Below are 18,050 nucleotides of genomic sequence, written 5' to 3' on the forward strand. Positions count from 1 at the left end.
AAATAATAATCCTAAAGGTGTTTTTCTTTTCAGATTGCTGTGCCATGCTATGAAGGATCATATAGTTCGTGTTGCAAATGAAGCTGAATTTATTTTGAACAGACAGAGAGCTGAGGATGTACATAAACATGCAGAGTTTGAGGTAAGGTTTTGGGAGCAGGTTAAGTTATGCTTTTCTGTTACAAGTCACCAGTCACAGATGGTAACTTTACCTTACGTAGGAGAAAAGCTTCATTGAAGGCATTTCAGTTCTTTTTTTTTTTTTTTTTTTTTTGAAATAGCTTTATAACTGTTAGAGATAGGGCACTAGTTTATTTTCACCTCACTTACAACATGAAGAGATTCCCCTCTATCCTGTAACTGACCACTTGTTAGACAGAGTTATTCTATCTTATTCTAAAAGAAAAGCAAAATTTTCTAAAGCAATTACTTCAGTGATTTTTCAGCTAATAGTTTATACACCATAGATTATGGATATAGCATAAACAAACTCAACTTTACCAAACATTTAGTAGTTGATTATTTATTAATATATCCATTTTTAGAGAGACCAACGATCATTTTAGTTTGTATTTTATTTTCATAATTGATATTTTATTAATAATTCAACTATTATTCTATATTACATGTGGGTATATATTTAAATATATATAAATATAATAATTAAAAATTCCTGCAATTACCTTGGATAGAGGTTAAATTTACTATCATTTCAATTTTATATGCTAAAGCTAAAGGACATTGAGTTTATTTTATCTAAGCATTGAATTTCTATTTTCTTATTTTCCTTTTACCATCTGTGAAATCAATATTGCTGTCACCACTCTTACTTTTGAAATGGTAATTTGTATTTTCTGACTTTTTCTCTTATTCATTCTGGCGCTTTATTTTATTGCTCTCCAAAAATAGATTTTGTAATATTCTTGGTTTTTATTTTATTGATTTGTATTCTGGTTGTCATTATTTCCGTTCTTCTTAATAGAGTTTCATTTTCTTTTATTCCTTTAGTTTCTTTCATTTAATTGTATTAATTTTTACTGAGGTAATGTTGGTATGGAGCTCTGTATATGATTTAGGAGTATAGGTTCAGTCCTTTTCAGCTATATGCTACCACACCACTCCCACCGACGAAGCACCAATAATCCTCCACCAACCTATTGGATCCCCTCCCAACTTTGCTCTCTAGCCATTATTCTCTCTTCTGAAAGACTCAATTCCAGTCGGATTTCTAGGATTTGGTTTTGTTTGCTTTGTTTCTCTATATTCCATGTCATATGAGTGAAATCATACTGTAATTGTATTTCCTTTTGCAATTTATTTATTTTTTAGATTTATTTATTTATTTATACAAGCACTGGGTACAGTCAGAAGCACGGGAGGGTGAGAGAATTCACCAGAGCCAGAGGGGAGAGCAGAGCAGGCAGACTGACGAAATACACTGCTGAGGGGAGCAGTGGGCGCGGCAGGAGAGGTCTGCACGCCATGTGGGACCCTCGCCAGTGGCCAGGGTTTGAACCAGTGCTGCAGATGTTGCGGGCAGCTTCGCAGCCCAGCGCTCAACTGCTGTGCCACCAGGGGAGGCCCTGTGATTTATTTTTGCCTAACATAATCCCCTCCAATTCTATCCTTGTTAAAACAAATGGCAAAATTCCATTTTGTTTTGTACCTGTATAGTATACCATTACGTATATAAGCCACATCTTCTTTATCCACTCTCTGTCATTGGGTACCTAAGTTGATTCCATAACTTGCTATTGTAAATAGTGCCATAATGAATATATGAATGCATACACCTCTTGAATTAGTGTTTGGTTTTGTTTTTTTTTTTTTAATTTTTGCAGTTAACTACCCAGGAGTGGAATTGGTGGACAAATGGTAGATCTACTTGTATTATTTTGAGAAACTTCCATACTATTTTCTGTTAAGTTAAGGAGTTGGACCAGTGTCCATTGTTGTTTATTATAGAAAATTTGAATTCTCTATCTGCTGAGGGAAATAAAATCTTCCATGTCTTTGTAGTTGGATGTTGGAGAATTTGTTGTCTTTGTGTTGTCATATTCACTTAATGCTTCAGGAGAATGTTTTATAATTTTTTGTCTTTCCATTTTGCTGTTTTAAATTTCTCTTATTTCTTTTTAAATATTTATAGCAGTAACTGAGAGAGTTGAGCTACTTTTATGTTTCCAGCAGGTGGTGCTGTGGTTTTATAAGATTAATTTTTTTTGTCCTTTGCTTATATCTGTAGGTACTGAGACATATTTTTGGAGTTGTTTATTTAGCATGGCAAGGGAGGTCCTTGAGGGGTCCAGCCACTATTGGGAATGTGTTAGGGGTGAGGGTTGACTCATTGTTTCTGGTACCACTAATATCCCTCCTTTCTGAGCTTCCATATCTGAGACTTGGCATCTGTTTGCTGTCAGTGTGCTTCATGAGGTCAGTACAGCCCTGAGAAGGTGTGGGAGAAGGAATGCAGTCTAGCATGTCTTCTTGGTTTTTTTTCTTTGCCAGGCACCCTGCCTATATAGAGCACCCTAGTTCCTCTATATGGTTGCCCTTCATTCAAAGTTATGTGCCTTCATGCTATTTCTGTTCTCCCCTCCCTAATATCCTAGGCTGATGTGACAGCCCAGCCATCTATCTGTATCCTCTTTCTGTTGACTTGACCTCCAGGCATTTCTCTCCATGTGCCTCCTTTCAATGAAGGATGACTCTGCTCTGTTTCTACCACACAGATCTATGTGGGTCTCTAATATCCCAAAAGTATTTCATTTTCACCCTGAGCTACAACTCTTTTAGTGTAGTTTCCCTTTGGGCAGCTGTTAAATGTTCTGCTTTTGAACGAAGCTAGGAACCTCTTTTGCCATCTTGGTGATATCATTCTCCTGTAGTGATACACACACACACACACACGCATATACACACATATATATGTATGTGTATATATTTATTATATACCTGGTATGTTAGTAACTCTTTGTCATTATTTGTATCACCTTTGTTCTATAAAACCCTGTTTTCAGTGTTTTAAAAATAACAATCACTTCTCTTCATTCACTCTATAAAACAGAATTGGTTGCAGCAATTTTAGCAATTTTCATCTGGTATTTGACTTAGGTTAGACTCTCAATGCCCTTGCAATTAATAAGTAACCCCACCACTTTGTTCTTTTGATGCAACATGCAACTAAATATGGTTTGCCTGGAAATTGGTGCCAACAAATTTTATTTTGATGAGGTTTTGATCTTAGTAAGCCAGCTCTCTCATCTAGTGGATCTTAACTACCTGAAAAACATGAGGCAGACAAATTGTTATTGTCACCTGTCATATGATACTCCAACAAACTTATTTTGAAATAAACACTAAATATTTTAAACTTTGATCAAAGTACATTGAATATTAAATGTTTGTCCAATAAATTATCCAACAGTAAATAACATTGGATACTTATCAATGTATCATACTGTTATCTAGAAGGCAAAAAAAAGTTGAGTTATTTGCTCTTTGAAGTATATGTTTAGGTATAAGATATGTCAGAACTCAAAAAAAAATAAGAATATTCAATTAACTTTCAACTTATGTTAGTACATGAGAATTAGAGATTTAGAATATTAACTGAATTCCCTGTAGGATCAATTTGAGTCAATCATGTTTCTACTAAGAAATCAAGATTTTTGTGGGAATATCAACATAATTGATATTCATCATGTGAAAACATTTAAAGTAAATTTTCAAGCAAGTAGATATTAGTTATGAGATTTAGACATAATTAACCAAGGTAATGTTAAGCTAAGGATAATGTTTCTTAATTCTTTTTTTCATTATTGCCTCCCTAAGGAATCTTTTTAGACAGTTTTCATCTAATCATCACCCCAGTGAAATTGTATTATCACCACTATGCTGCATTTCTGTTTATGTATGTATATTCTTCTGTGTTATATACATAAAAAGATTTTTTTACACTACCCCTAAACCACACTCTACCCTAATGGAGATGAGATCATCCTTATTGAGGATGCATGGCTAAGAGGCAAAGAAGAATAAAAGAAGTTGTTTTTTAAATTATGTATACATGAATAAATACTAGAGTAAATTTCATTTTGAGAATATTATTGTTTCTTTATAAATGTGAATTTTTTAACCCTAATTTTTGCATTTGTTCTTTATGGGTTAGAGCTATATTAGTAAATGCAGTGAGTGATGTGTGTGATATTTGTAGTTTGCCAACACATCACTTTTAAATTATAAAATATTTTATAAAAGTCATGACATTTTAGTAAGACTTTTTTTTATGAATTTTTCTATCTCCCATATAAGCACGTAATTAAGTGTAAAAGTATATTTAATTCAAGATGGGTACTTCACAGTTAAGTTTAGTTAACCACTATAATTGTTAAGAAAGAAAAATGAAAATTTAATTTTATTCTCCAGTGGGCTAATGAAATATTAACCTCATTATGGAAGCAGTTCATTGTACTAATTGGTGATTCCCTGTACAAAAAGATAAATTGGAAAATGAATTAATCCTTCTTAGATTACTGTACAGTTATTTTTCTGAAAGAGTTGATTGCAGTGTAGTCTCTGTCACTCACTAGGAAGGATATGTTCATATACCTTCCGTGAAATAGAGTTTTACATAGTAATATGAATATAAACTTGTTATTGTATTTTTTTAGTACGCGTAATTTTATAGATGTATGATCTTTTTTCTTCGTAGTTATAGTGTATTACATACTTGGTAATGTTGAAACTTACAGTCAGCCCACCCTGAATAAAATTATTATACAAAATACCAAGCTTATATTAATAAATGTTTATCTTCATGTTTGTATTGGACCTTTTTGATACTCAAAGAGATTAGCTGTTTTCTATATCGATGAGCATGAGTGCAGATAGCTGACAGAATGAATGATTATTATGAAGATAGGGAAAATGAGAATAAAATAATAGTTATGATATAAGAACTTTGAGCATACTAAATTTTACAGTTGGGAGAGAATATAGGGAAAATTTTGTATTACCTTCTCATTTTACATATATATAAAATTGAGTACAGTAGGGCCTCCCCTGGTGGCGCAGCGGTTGAGCGCTGGGCTGCGAAGCTGCATGCAGCCTCTGCAGTGCCAGTTCATTCCCTGGCCACCTGCGAGGGTCCTACATGGCGTGCAGACCTCTCCTGCCGCGCCTGCTGCTCCCCTCAGCAGTGTATTTCATCAGTCTGCCTGCTCTGCTCTCCGCTCTGGCTCTGGTGAATTTTCTCACCCTCCCGCACTTCTGACTGTACCCAGTGCTTGTATAAATAAATAAATAAATAAATCTTTTTTTAAAAAATTGAATACAATATTTTTTTTGTTTTTTTCTTTTTTAATTTATTTTTATTATTTTTTAATTTTATATATTTTACATCATTTTTCATTTTTGCACAATGTATGCACTTTCATTTGGTTATAGTCCCCACACAATTCCCACCCCCCCTTTGTTTTGATCCTACTCCCTCCTCCCTCCCCCACCCATAGTGTGTCTCTGGTTTATTGATTTACCACTAGATTATATAACTATATAATTTAGGGAATACAGCTTCACACCTCCTATGTGAACATGTTGTGCTCACTTTCCACCAAAGCCCTAGCATAATCCTCTGTCCCTTCATAGCTCTCCCTACTCCATCACTTAAAAACTATTATTCATAATTCATAGTTTTTTTGTTTTCCCTTTGTACATTCTACAAAAGGCTGAGACCCTGCAGTAACTATTTTACTTAGCTTTTATCACCTCAAGATTCATACATTTTTATCCCAAAAAGCACTGTTTCATATGTTTAACAACTTAGTATTCCATTGAATGTATAGTCCACATTCCTTTATCCAGTCATCTGTCAATGGAAATTTAGGTTGGTTTCATGTCTTGGCTATTGTAAATAATTTGCTGTGAACATAGGAATATATAAATCTTTTTGTATTAGTATTTTGAAATTCACTGGGTAAATTCCTTGCAGTTATATTGCTGGATCATTTACTATTTCCTTTTTTTTTAATGGAATCTCCAAAGAGGCTGCACCCAATTGTATACACAGTAACAGTTGTTGAGAGTTCCATTATACTGCACATCCTCAACATTTGTTTTTCCCAGATATAGGCCATTCTTACAGAGGTGAGGTGAAAATGCATTGTGGTTTTGATTTGTGTTTCGCACATATTAAATAATATCGAATATTTTTTTCATGTTCCTATAGGCCATCTTAATATCTCCTTTGGAGAGTGTTTATTTCGATATTTTTACCATTTTTGATTGATTATTTTAATTGTATTAGTTCTTTCTATATTTTGAAAATTAACCCCTTGTCACATATGTGAAGTACAGATATGTTCTCCTAGTTTGTAGATTGCCATTGCCTTTAAAAAATGGTAATTTATTTTTGGGCCCAAACTCTTTTTAGTTTGATACAGTCCCATTTTTCTGTTTTTGTTTCTCTTGCCATTGGAGTTGATATTGGAGTTGAACTGCACATACTTCTTGGCAATTCATGTCCAGGAGCATATCACCTATATGTTTTCAATCTATTTTATAATTTCAGTTCTTATATACAAGTCTTTAGTCCAGTTTGAATTGTTTTGTGTATGGAGTTAATGATACAGCTTTATTTTTTTGCACGTGGCTGTCCAAGTTTTCCAGCCTCATTTGTTAAAAAGACTTTTCTTTCCTAATATATGGGTGTGACTTTTTTGCCAAAGATTAAATGTCCATATTTGCGTGGGTTTATTTCTGGGCTCCCTATTCTATTTCATTGGTATGTGCCTGGTTTTGTTCCAGTATCGCTTCTAGAGTCTTAAATCACTACTTTTTGTTTTCATCACATTGCCATTTATAAAATGGAGAAACTGCAATGGCAAGTTAGCAACAATTTTAATTTCAATTGAGATACATACTATACTTGTTAAAATAGGAAATATGTTTATACTGAAGAAACCATTTTTGTTTTTGAAATGGTTATTTTTTTTTAATAGAGGCATGTTTTTTATTTATTTATTTATTTGTTTGTTTTGTTTATACATGCACTGGGTACAGTCAGAAGCGCGGGAGGGTGAGAGAATTCACCAGAGCCAGAGCAGGGAGCAGAGCAGGCAGAAGGACCGAAGTACACTGTTGAGGGGAGCAGCGGGTGGCAGGAGGGTCTGCGCGCCATGTGGGCCCCTCCTTCGGTGGCCGGGGAGCAGCCGGGGATTGAACTGGCGCCGCAGAGGCTGCGGGCAGCTTTGTAACCCAGCACTCAACTGCTGCGCCACCAGGGAAGCCCTGAAATGATTATTTTTGAATATATTAAAATATGGATTCAGATTGGAAGGAAACTTAAGATTTTTAAATTACTTTATCATTATATTAATTATTTTACATACACTGTATGTATAAACACATAGAACACATTTTTAATAGTTTGTGAGGTGACAATATACATTTTAGAATGAACTTTGAAAAGTTTATATTACCTGAATTTTAAAAATTGAATTGATAATTATTACCTTTGAATTTAAGGTTACATAACATTTCTTACTTAAATATGGTAGAAATTTATCATTATGTATTGTTTTGTTTTTTCATAGTCGCAGTGTGCTCAATATGCTGCTGATAGAAGAGAAGAAGAAAAAATGTGTGATCATCTTATTAGTGCTGCTAAGCATAGAGATCATGTAACAGCAAATCAACTGAAGCAGAAAATCCTTAATATTCTCACAAATAAGCATGGTGCGTGGGGAGCAGTTTCTCATAGGTGAGTTATAACAAATTAAAAGTGAATAATTCATGTGTAATTATAATAATTAAAAGTAAAAAAAGAAAAAAAAGTAAAAATAATGACTATACCTTTTCAAATGATTTAGAATATGTGATTCAAATATAAAAAGTTAGTTGAACTTTTTCCTGAAATCTTTAGTGATGTTTCTTCAGAATGGTTTCCAACCAAGTTTAAGCTTTTATAAGTACTTCTAATAGAAGTACTTACTTCTAATAGAAGTACTTATAACAAAAGAAAGTACTTGTAACAAAAGAAGTACTTGTAACAAAAGAAAATCTGTTCATGTAAGTATTTTAGACTACCACCTTCACATGTAACATGAGTGTTATCAGAAGTGGCTCTTTTTTTTTAATGGCTCTGAGTCTGCTCTTCATACTTACAAAATTGTTATATTTCTTAATTTTTCTTGTACACAAATAATAATATAAACATTTGCTATGAAGAAACAATACGTTCTTTTTTAAAAATGTTTCTTCTGTATTTTTCTGTTCTATCTTAGAAAGGGTTTTTCATCTAAATTAGATTGTTTATGTTCTCATAGTACAAGTAAAATCAAAATTGCTTTGTAAGTTACAAATGTATGTCTTTCAAAAGTTTTGGTTTTTCCTTCTGCACAATGAAGATTTCCAGAAGAATCATAGAGAAATACTTTCCTGTATTTATATTTTTTAAATTTTAATTTGTTATTTAATACTATTAAATGTTTTAAATAAATCTGTTTGGCAGAAGTTACGGGTTGCTTAAAAATACAAAGGAAACTACTGAAAATATTCCTGAAAATAGTGATTCTGTTAGTTAGGGAAGAACATCTAGAAAATGACTAAGATAATATGTTCCTAACTCTTCTGGAATTTCAAGTATAAGATAGATTTGAGAAACATATTATTCTCCATATTTAAAGTAAAATTAAAACAATATGTTTATAAGCAGCCAACCCTCACATTTAACATTTATCAAATATTTATTGTGATCCAGGCACCATACTAAATACTTTACATGGATTATTTCATTTAACCTTCAGAATATTGTGTGAATTTTTTAGCGTATCGTAATGAAGAAACGTCAACTTTCAGAGGCTAAGTAAAAATTGCATAGTATCATACACCTTGTACAATTAAAGGAAGAATATGTCAGTCAGGGTTCTCCAGAGAAAGGAAGAAACAGGATACATAGGATATGTGAGACTTAGAAATAGACATAGGCATAAACATAGATGCAGATTTATTTTAAAGATTTGGCTCACATTGTAGGCTGGCAAGTCTGAAATCTGTACGAAAGGATAGTAGAATAGAAACTCTGCAGGATTTCTTTTACAGTCTTAAGGCAGTAATCTTTCTCCAGGAAACCTCATTCTTTTTTCTTAAGGCCTTCTGTTGTCTGGATGAGGCCCAAATACATTATTGAGAGTAATATATTTACTTTAAGTCACCTAATGTAAATGTTAATCACATCTATAAACTATCTTCACAGCAACGTCTAGCTAGTATTTTCCCAAACAACTGAGCATATAACCTAGCCAAGTTGATACATAAAATATAACCATCCATACAGTGTATCATTAATATGAGCATTTTGCCCAGCTGTAGACCTAGTCTCTTTATTTATGCCATCTGTTTTGGACTTATCTGCTGAGTTTATACAGTTGGGACTATAATATTGCTAGTAATTTAGCTGGAATGATTCAGGATATTGCCTTAAATGTATAAAGCTAAACATGGTTTGGATTTTATTTCATCAAGTAATTAAAATACAGCTGAAAGAAAGTAACCTCCATAGCAGCATATGAGATCATAGCCGACCATAGAGTATATTGTGTCAGATGCATTCTTTGCTCAGCTTACACTAAGACCTCTCATTAGGTTGACCTCAGAAGAACAGGTTTCTTCTGTTTTTTCCTGTTAATTCCCATTGCTGACTTACTGCAAAGCACATACTCTCTTTATTATTATCCTTTCCTAACTGGGTTACTGAACTTTAAATCTTTTAAGAATCTATTCTGTTAATTATCTTTCTTCATTTATATTTAATAAGGCTCTGTTACTAGACTGCCTCTCTTTTTTGTCTCAATCACTCAGTTTTATCTGGTCTCATTACTTAGAAATACTAGCAATATGTCAGTAATTCCCAATTTATTATCTGTATTCCAGATGTTGTCCTTATCTCCAGACCTTTATGTCTATTTGCTTGGGATCTTCCATTTAGATATCTAATAGTGGGGCCTCCCCGGTGGCGCAGCGGTTGAGCGCTGGGTTGCGAAGCTGCCCGCGGCCTCTGCGGCGCCGGTTCGATCCCCGGCTGCTCCCCGGCCACCGGCGGAGGATCCCACATGGCGCGCAGACCTCTCCTGCCACCCGCTGCTCCCCTCAGCAGTGTACTTCGGTCCTTCTGCCTGCTCTGCTCCCCGCTCTGGCTCTGGTGAATTCTCTCACCCTCCCGCGCTTCTGACTGTACCCAGTGCATGTATAAACAAAACAAACAAACAAAATAAATAAATAAAAACATGCCTCTATAAAAAAAAAAAAAATAGATATCTAATAGTAACCTCTCATTTAAGATGACTAACTGTGCTAGGATTTTTCTCCCACACATGTTTCTCTTGCCTGTATCTCAATTCTCAGCCATGGGCAACTCCAGTCCTAACAGTTGGCTCAGGCCATAAGTGTTACTCTCATCCTTTACAACTCTTTACCCATCCCACACTGAGCCCTTCCTCAAATCTTACAACCTCTTCTATAAAATATATCCAGCATCTATGCCTCTCATCATTTCCTTGATATTACCTTTATCCAAGATGCTATCATTTCTCACTTGGTTTATTGTAGGAGCATTTTTGTAAGTCTTCCTATTCTTGGCCTTGCCGTTTTAAAGTCCATTATCAACATAACAACCTGGGTGATTCTTTTTAAAATGAAGATTCTTTTGTTCCCCTTCTCAGAAACCTCCAGAGCTGTCCTGTGCAAGAAGGTACCAGTAGTCACATGTGGTTATTTCAAGTTTACTTAATAAAAATTAAATGTAGGGCCTCCCCTGGTGGCACAGGCGGTTGAGTGTGGTACTGTGAAGCTGTCCGCAGCCTCTGCAGCACCAGTTCGATCCCAGCCAGCTAGGGTCCCGCATGGCGGGACAGACCTCTCCTGTTGCATCCGCCGCTCCCCTCAGCAATGTATTTCGTCAGTCTCCCTGTTCTGTTCCCCACTCTGTCTTTGGTGAATCCTCTCACCCTCCTGTGCATCTGGCCTGTACCCCGGTTCTTATATAAATAAATGAATAAATCTTTTTTTAAATAATAAATAAAAATTAAATTTAGTTAAAAATTCAGTATTTCAGTTGCATTAGCCACATTCAAGTATTCCATAGCCACATATAGCTGTTGGATACAATATTAGATAGCACAGAATATGTTATTATTGCATAAAGTTCTGTTGGAAATACTGTAGGGTGGAGAATAAAACATTTAGGAGACTCGGAACTTAAAAATCATGAAATGAACAAAAGAAGTCCTTGTGTCTAGACCATAATAAACAGTGGGGACACTGGACTTGAGATGAGACTGGAGAGTAACATATGAGCCAGATGATTTAAAGTCTATGTAGGTCATGTTGAGAATTTATGACTTTATCCTAAGTGGCATGAAAAGCTGTGAAGAATTTTGAAGAGAGGAGTAACATGATCTGATTTATGTTAAAACATCAGTCTGGCTGCTATATGAAGATACAATGGAAGAAACAGGGAAGTGTGGTCACCATATTTAAGCCGAGTCCACATATCAACATTTCTATAGCATTTCATGTAATTTTCTTTCCTAACTCTACCTCCTCGTGTTGTTTTGTTATTATCAGTATTATGTTATATCACTTAGTGCTTAATAGCTTTATGAATATGCTGTCTCTTTCAGTAGAATAGTAGTTTCCTACGTGGAGAGATTGAACAGTTCTCATATTTACATCCCTGTAATCAAATATATGTTAAATTTGAAGGAATTTTATCCCTATTATGTTCTACTTGCTATTTTTTAATGTTTGATGTTAACACCAAGTTCCTTTTACTTTTGTTTTTGATTCATGATGTTTCTGGCTCTAAGATGTTTTAGTTGGTTTAGTATTATTTATCTTTACTTCTGCCCTTTGGGAAAACTACCTAAATTAAAATCAAGAGATTATAATGATGGGCCTTTCTGGTGGCCAAGGGGTTAAGTCTCAGAGTTATCATAGCTTTGGCCTGAGTTCAATCCCGGGCCAGGGAGCTAACCCACATATGGTGCAGCAGACCTCTCCTGTCTCGTCTGCTGCTCCCCTTAGCCATGTATTTCAATAAATCTTCTGTTTTCACCCCATTCTGTCTGATGAATCCTCTTATGCCCTGCACCTCTGGCTGACACCCCATTTCTTCTACACACACAAAAAAAACCCACTAAGAATAAAAGAGATTGTAATAGACTTTTGAGGAAAAAATATGCACACATATATGGTTGGTCTCACTTTTTAGTGTGTATTTTAATGTAAGCATGAGTTTTTCCTCATAAGGTTTGGTACAAACACATTTTTTTAAGTATAGCTACATATTGCCATTAACACTGTTGATACTTCACAACTAATGTTCTATTTTTATTCTAACTACACTGTAAGGTAGGTATAATTTTTGCTATTTTCCAGATAAGAAATGTGAGACTCAGAGAAGTAGAATAGCTTGCCTAATGTTATACAGATAAGTAATACAGGCAGTATTTAAATCTCTGTCATTCAGACCCTGAAACCCATAGTCGTCTTAGTGAGGAAATTAATTATTAATTATTGTGTTACTTGTAAAGTTTATCAATTGGAATAATCAAATAAAACAGACATGAAATTTGAAAAATCTGAACTTTAGAAATTATTTTTAAAGTTTTATGAGTGTTGTTGCCCACAGAAGGCATACAAAGGACTGCAAATATGTATACATATACACTTGTATATAAATATACATAAATGTTTATATATATATATGTGAGATTACTTTGCAAACTTAATAACACAATTACAAAACAAACATTGCAATTAAAAAGCAAACAAAACACTGCAGACAGTTCACCACAGACAATATACAAAAGGCAAATAGGCACAAGGACAGATATTTAATACCTCAGCTGTTAAGGAAGTTAAAATTAAAGCAATCAGACAGCACTACTATTCTCTTAGAATGGCTAAAGTTAGCTCTTAGCTTCAGTTATGGAACTCTCATATATTTCTGGCTGAAATACAAAACTGTACTACCTATTTGAAAAATAGATTGGCAGTATTTTGGAGTTAAGCATACACTTACCAATGACACACCAGTCTTACTCCCAATAAAAATAAAAACTTCGATTCACACAGAATCTTGTGCATGAATATTTGTAGCACTCTGTCTATATTGCCAAAAATTTAAAACAGCCCACTTTTTCTTCAGATGGCACATGGCTAAGTACTGTGACATATCCATACAATGGAATACTTCTCAGCAATAAAAAGGAATGGGCTATTGATAGATGAAACAATTTGAATAAGAAGCATTCTTTTATATAAAAGAAGCCAGACTCAAAATAACACATATTGTGTAATTCCATTTATATGATACTCTGGTAAAAGCAAAACTGTAAGCAAATAAAACAAATCATTGGTTTCCAGGTGTCAGTAGTAGAGGAAAGATTTGTCTAGAAATGGAGGATGTAAGGAGACTTCTTGGGATCATGGAATTACTTTGCATCTCATTTGTGGTATGTTTTCATAACTGTATGCGTATGTCAAGATATATAGACCTGTACACCAGAAAAGAGTGGATTTTACTGTTTATAAATTAATAAATTTTTTAAAACTTTAAAAAAAATCGAAGTCTCAGAAAAGTATTTGTAGATGATTCTTGAACCACGAATATTTATCAAACTGTGCATTACTTTTTGAATGTGTATATAATTGCAATCAAATCAAATTGTAATCAGTCAAATTTAGTTGATACTTTAGAGTTAAGTAAATAATAACTCAGATCATCTCAATTTTATCTGTGCTAACACAGGAATATTGGTCATATATTCTAAAGTACACAATTTAGATTTCCCTGCAACTAATACTTATAAATGAATTTTCACATGTGTTTTGAAAATTACAGTCTTAAAAATCCTAAAGTTAAATGGACAGTTCTCTAATAATAACAATGAAATGTTCAGAAAGGAAAGAGAATCTATATATTTTTTAATTTTTGTTTTAAAAAAATACTCCTTTATTTAGAACTGCAATTTTTCTCTGACCTGTGCTGAGTTTTTCTTTAGTTGATTTGGAATCTTTCCTTATCTGGTTCTAAAAAAAGCTGGGAATCTCACCTAATCTTAGCAAACTAGAAGCTGGCTCCAGCAACTAGACCAAAGTGTATGTGTGGTTGTGGGAGAGGGGTGGGGAGATGGGGAGGTAAAAAGAAATTTATTTCCAGCAATGTTCGATTAAAGTATCAACATTTAAATTAGAAATATGTTCTACATTCAGTGAATGAACTTGTTACAAATTATATTGCCAAGTATATTGATAGTTCCTGGGTTAGACTAAACAATCTATTAATTGTAGAGATCTAAGATGTCTAAAAATTTCCTTAGAATGTTATTCCATAATGCCTCAAGAGTTATGTAATAAATGTAGAGTAGTACTACCTTATCAGTGGTTTTGTTTCCTCAGTTTTAGCTGCCTATGTTTAACTGTGGTCTAACGTATTTTACACAATAGGATATTTTGAGAGAGAATGCTCAAGCACAAATTCACATAACATTATGGTATGCTGTTATAGCTGTTTTAGTTTATTATTAATATTGTTAAACACATACTGTGCCTAATTTCTCAAGTAAACTATATCATAGGTATATATGCATGGGACATAATGTAGTATGTATAGGGTTTAGTATTGGAAGTTTTAGGCATGCTCTCTGCAGGTCTTGGAATGTATGTCCTAGATACAGAGGGATGCTGTAGCAGATTCAAATGTGAAGATGACATATTTACTGGATCTCAGTCTGATATTCTACAATCCCAAAACTAGAATTCTCATTCTCTCTGTAATTAAAGTCATTCTCTCAAGAAATTAAAATCAAAATAATAAAGTACATAAAAGTATTACAAGCACAAATTAATAAATAAAATTAAGATCAATAAGTAGAGACATTAAGCAGGTAACTCTGTGAAGTGAAAAGTGTATTTTTTAAATACTTTCTAGATTTGTAATATTCTGTAATATATTAACTGTCTTCTAGACATTACTTCTGTTTCCCTTAGCTCAACAAATCCATTCTTGCCTTTTATAATAGACATGAACTACAGATACTGCACTCCAGGATTTATTTAAATCCAAATTAATTTGCTATCAGTACTTTTCCTGGGGTTGTTATAAAATTCAATCTCAATTATTAATAGGCCTCTCACATGCCCTCCAGGATAATGGAGAGATTCTAGTAATCTTACTAATGTAAATCCCTGGGATCCTTATTTCACATTAGGCTCTAGAGATATGTTTGATTTATGCTTGAAAGTAGGTCTGTTTCTAGGCAAAGTGAGACATTAGGTTCTCTATTAATACAAGGAGTTGTAGAACCTGGAATATAGCTGTAGTATTCCTACATGTCAGTGGGAGTAAATGTACACCATCTCTTTCACAGCCTAATTCTTATATTACCCGCTTAGTCTTGCAACCAACTACCCAATCCTAACTAAATTCAGTCTGTTTCTTAAGTCTGTCTGTAATCTCTTCTAGAATAATTCAACTACTTTTGAAAAGGAATACCTCTTTGCTGAGAAGACAGGGTAGCTGAATGTCTCCTAGATTGAGAAATCTTGGGCCTCCCCGGTGGCACAGCGGTTGAGCGCTGGGTTGCGAAGCTGACCGCAGCCTCTGCGGCACCTGTTCGATCCCCGGCTGCTCCCCGGCCACCGGAGGAGGGTCCCACATGGTGCGCAGACCTCTCCTGCCACCCGCTGCTCCCCTCAGCAGTGTGCTTCGGTCCTTCTGCCTGCTCTGCTCCCCGCTCTCGCACTGGTGAATTCTCTCACCCTCCTGTGCTTCTGACTGTACCCAGTGCTTGTATAAATAAATAAATAAATAAATCTTTATAAAAGGAAAAAAAAAAAAGAAAAATCTTACTTATTTTGGAGGAGTTGGCATAGAATGGAGTTGAGATTTTGCTTGTTTCATCCATTTGGATTTGCTTTTCCAAATATTTCTATAAAACCATCCTAGGACACCTGTCTAATCTAAAGATTTTATAACCATGAAACAGGTTCCCCACCCCTGCCCTTTGGGTATTTAAACCTTTGATATTCAACTTATTTTGTTCTAACCAGTTGATGTTACTAATTATAACTGCTGTAATAGAAAACAGATATAAAAATTAGGTAAGAATCATTTTTACTTAAAAAATTGACTAGATAGGGAAGAATCGAAGATGTCCAAGTTGCTGTCATGATTTACTGAGTGAATGTTTGCCATTCTCAGAATTGACAAACAATGAAGGAACTATGAACTATGTAAATGGAAAGGTGATTGTTGAATTTACATGCATGTGGCATAGTCTAGTGGAAATGCACACTAGGAGGTTGAAAGTAAAGCTCCATATTATATTAGGTTGCTACTTATGCTTGAACAATCTTCTCAGAAGTGGCTGAAAGTGTTTCCACCCCTTTGACAAATTACATCTCACATCCTTGATTTACTTTGTTCTTCAGTCCACCCACTCCCCGCATACACACATATGCAGATATTCCCTCAGCATGTCCTGTCAGCAGTATATCTAGGGTATAGGTTCCTGTCTTCCAATCACCAAAAACAGTTAGAATATGAATTCTTCTGAGATTGTGCTCTGCTGGACAGGTTCACCCAAAGTAAAGGATCAAGGATGGTAATATATAAGTAAGAAAGTGGTTGAAGCAATGTAGTGTGTACTTAGGATAAGGCAGTAAAAGAAGGGAAATAAGGAAACAAGGTAGAAAATGAGACAAGAAAATAAGAGTGGGTGAGCTGAAGGGATGGGAGTTTGTAGGATGTTTGAGTTTAAGATTTAGAATTACAACCGTGCGGGAGTGATTTTGACCGTGAAAGGGGTAAAGTTAAAGACCATGGTAAAAAAAGACATAATGAAGCTGAAAGAATGGACCTTGCAGTTGGCACTTAGCTTGAATTATGCAACATAATTCTGGTATTTGGTATGGCAAAAGAGACTGCCAGCATGTTCCAAAACTTGAGTAAATAAAATGAGTGACTTGGGAAACTAGTAGAAGACAAGACTCCAGATGGGGAGATTAATAAGGTGGTACTGCCAGAGTCAACAAAACCTATATATAACACAGGTTCAAATATAGGGATAAAAAATAGACCATAGGATGGCAGAGTTTTAAATATCTGTCAGATCATTTTCCTTCATAGAATTCTAATGCAGATCACACAGCTTAACACAATGATTTGAAAGAAATAGGTGATGAAGATCAATATGATTGTATGTGTCCAAACAAGAAATGTCTGATTTGGATATGAAGGTGATCAAGTTGAAATCTCCATGACCCAATAATTGCAAGCATCATTTCTGTGATTTTTTTTCATTTAAAATATATAGTTTTTTTTTAAATAATGGATGTTTATTTTAATAAGTCTCTCAGAATAACAATACTTTTCATACTGATAAAATTCTAATTTGAAATATATAAATATAAGTGATGATAAATGTTACAGCACCTGTAGGGGAAGATCCTTTGCTTCTAAAACACAAACAAGGACATAAACCAATATTACCTCAAAAAAAAGTTAAAAAAAAGAAAAAAAAAAAAGTTAAAAAAAGAAAAAATAAGCTGATGTTAAATAATAACTCACAAATATCAAACATTTTCTCAGCCATAGAAAAGCTATTAGTTTTAAAATAAAAATTTAATGAAACTTCTCCTTGACTTAACAAAGCATAAAGTATATTCTGACTATCTGTAATAAGTGCCTGGTGTTAAAGTCAGATTATTTTGATCAGTCCTTTATTGGCTGCTAATTAAAATGTTAATTTGCCAAACTGTAGAAAATACTCTCAAGCAGCAACATCTGGCATTTTTGTTGGAATCATTAAATATGGTACATTATTAAGTTGGTGAGAAAAGTCTCTGCCATCTTTTGATTTGATTTTCTGTATAAGCTTGCTTTTTGGATTAGGTGTTTTTGCTAAATTATCACTATGTTCATTAAAATGAAATGTTCAACTCATTTTTTTTTGAAAAATCATAAAAAAGAAAGAAAACATTTA

General features: G+C 34.1%; 1 protein-coding gene across 11 annotated transcripts in view; it reads left to right on the forward strand.

Moving 5' to 3' along the window:
* The window catches only part of NBEA (neurobeachin), a 575,782-nt gene that overhangs the window by 275,085 nt on the left and 282,647 nt on the right, over positions 1-18,050 (forward strand). For all 11 annotated transcript variants that reach the window (XM_037527157.1, XM_054701654.1, XM_054701655.1 and 8 more), the window contains 2 exons: positions 34-142; positions 7,596-7,762. In XM_037527157.1, the coding sequence (XP_037383054.1) occupies positions 34-142; positions 7,596-7,762 (276 nt within the window). The remainder of the gene's footprint in view (positions 1-33; positions 143-7,595; positions 7,763-18,050) is intronic.

The sequence above is a fragment of the Talpa occidentalis genome, unplaced genomic scaffold (genome assembly GCF_014898055.3).
Source record: "Talpa occidentalis isolate TD23 unplaced genomic scaffold, MPIMG_talOcc4v2.1 talOcc4.5, whole genome shotgun sequence".
NCBI classification, from domain to species: Eukaryota; Metazoa; Chordata; class Mammalia; order Eulipotyphla; family Talpidae; genus Talpa; species Talpa occidentalis.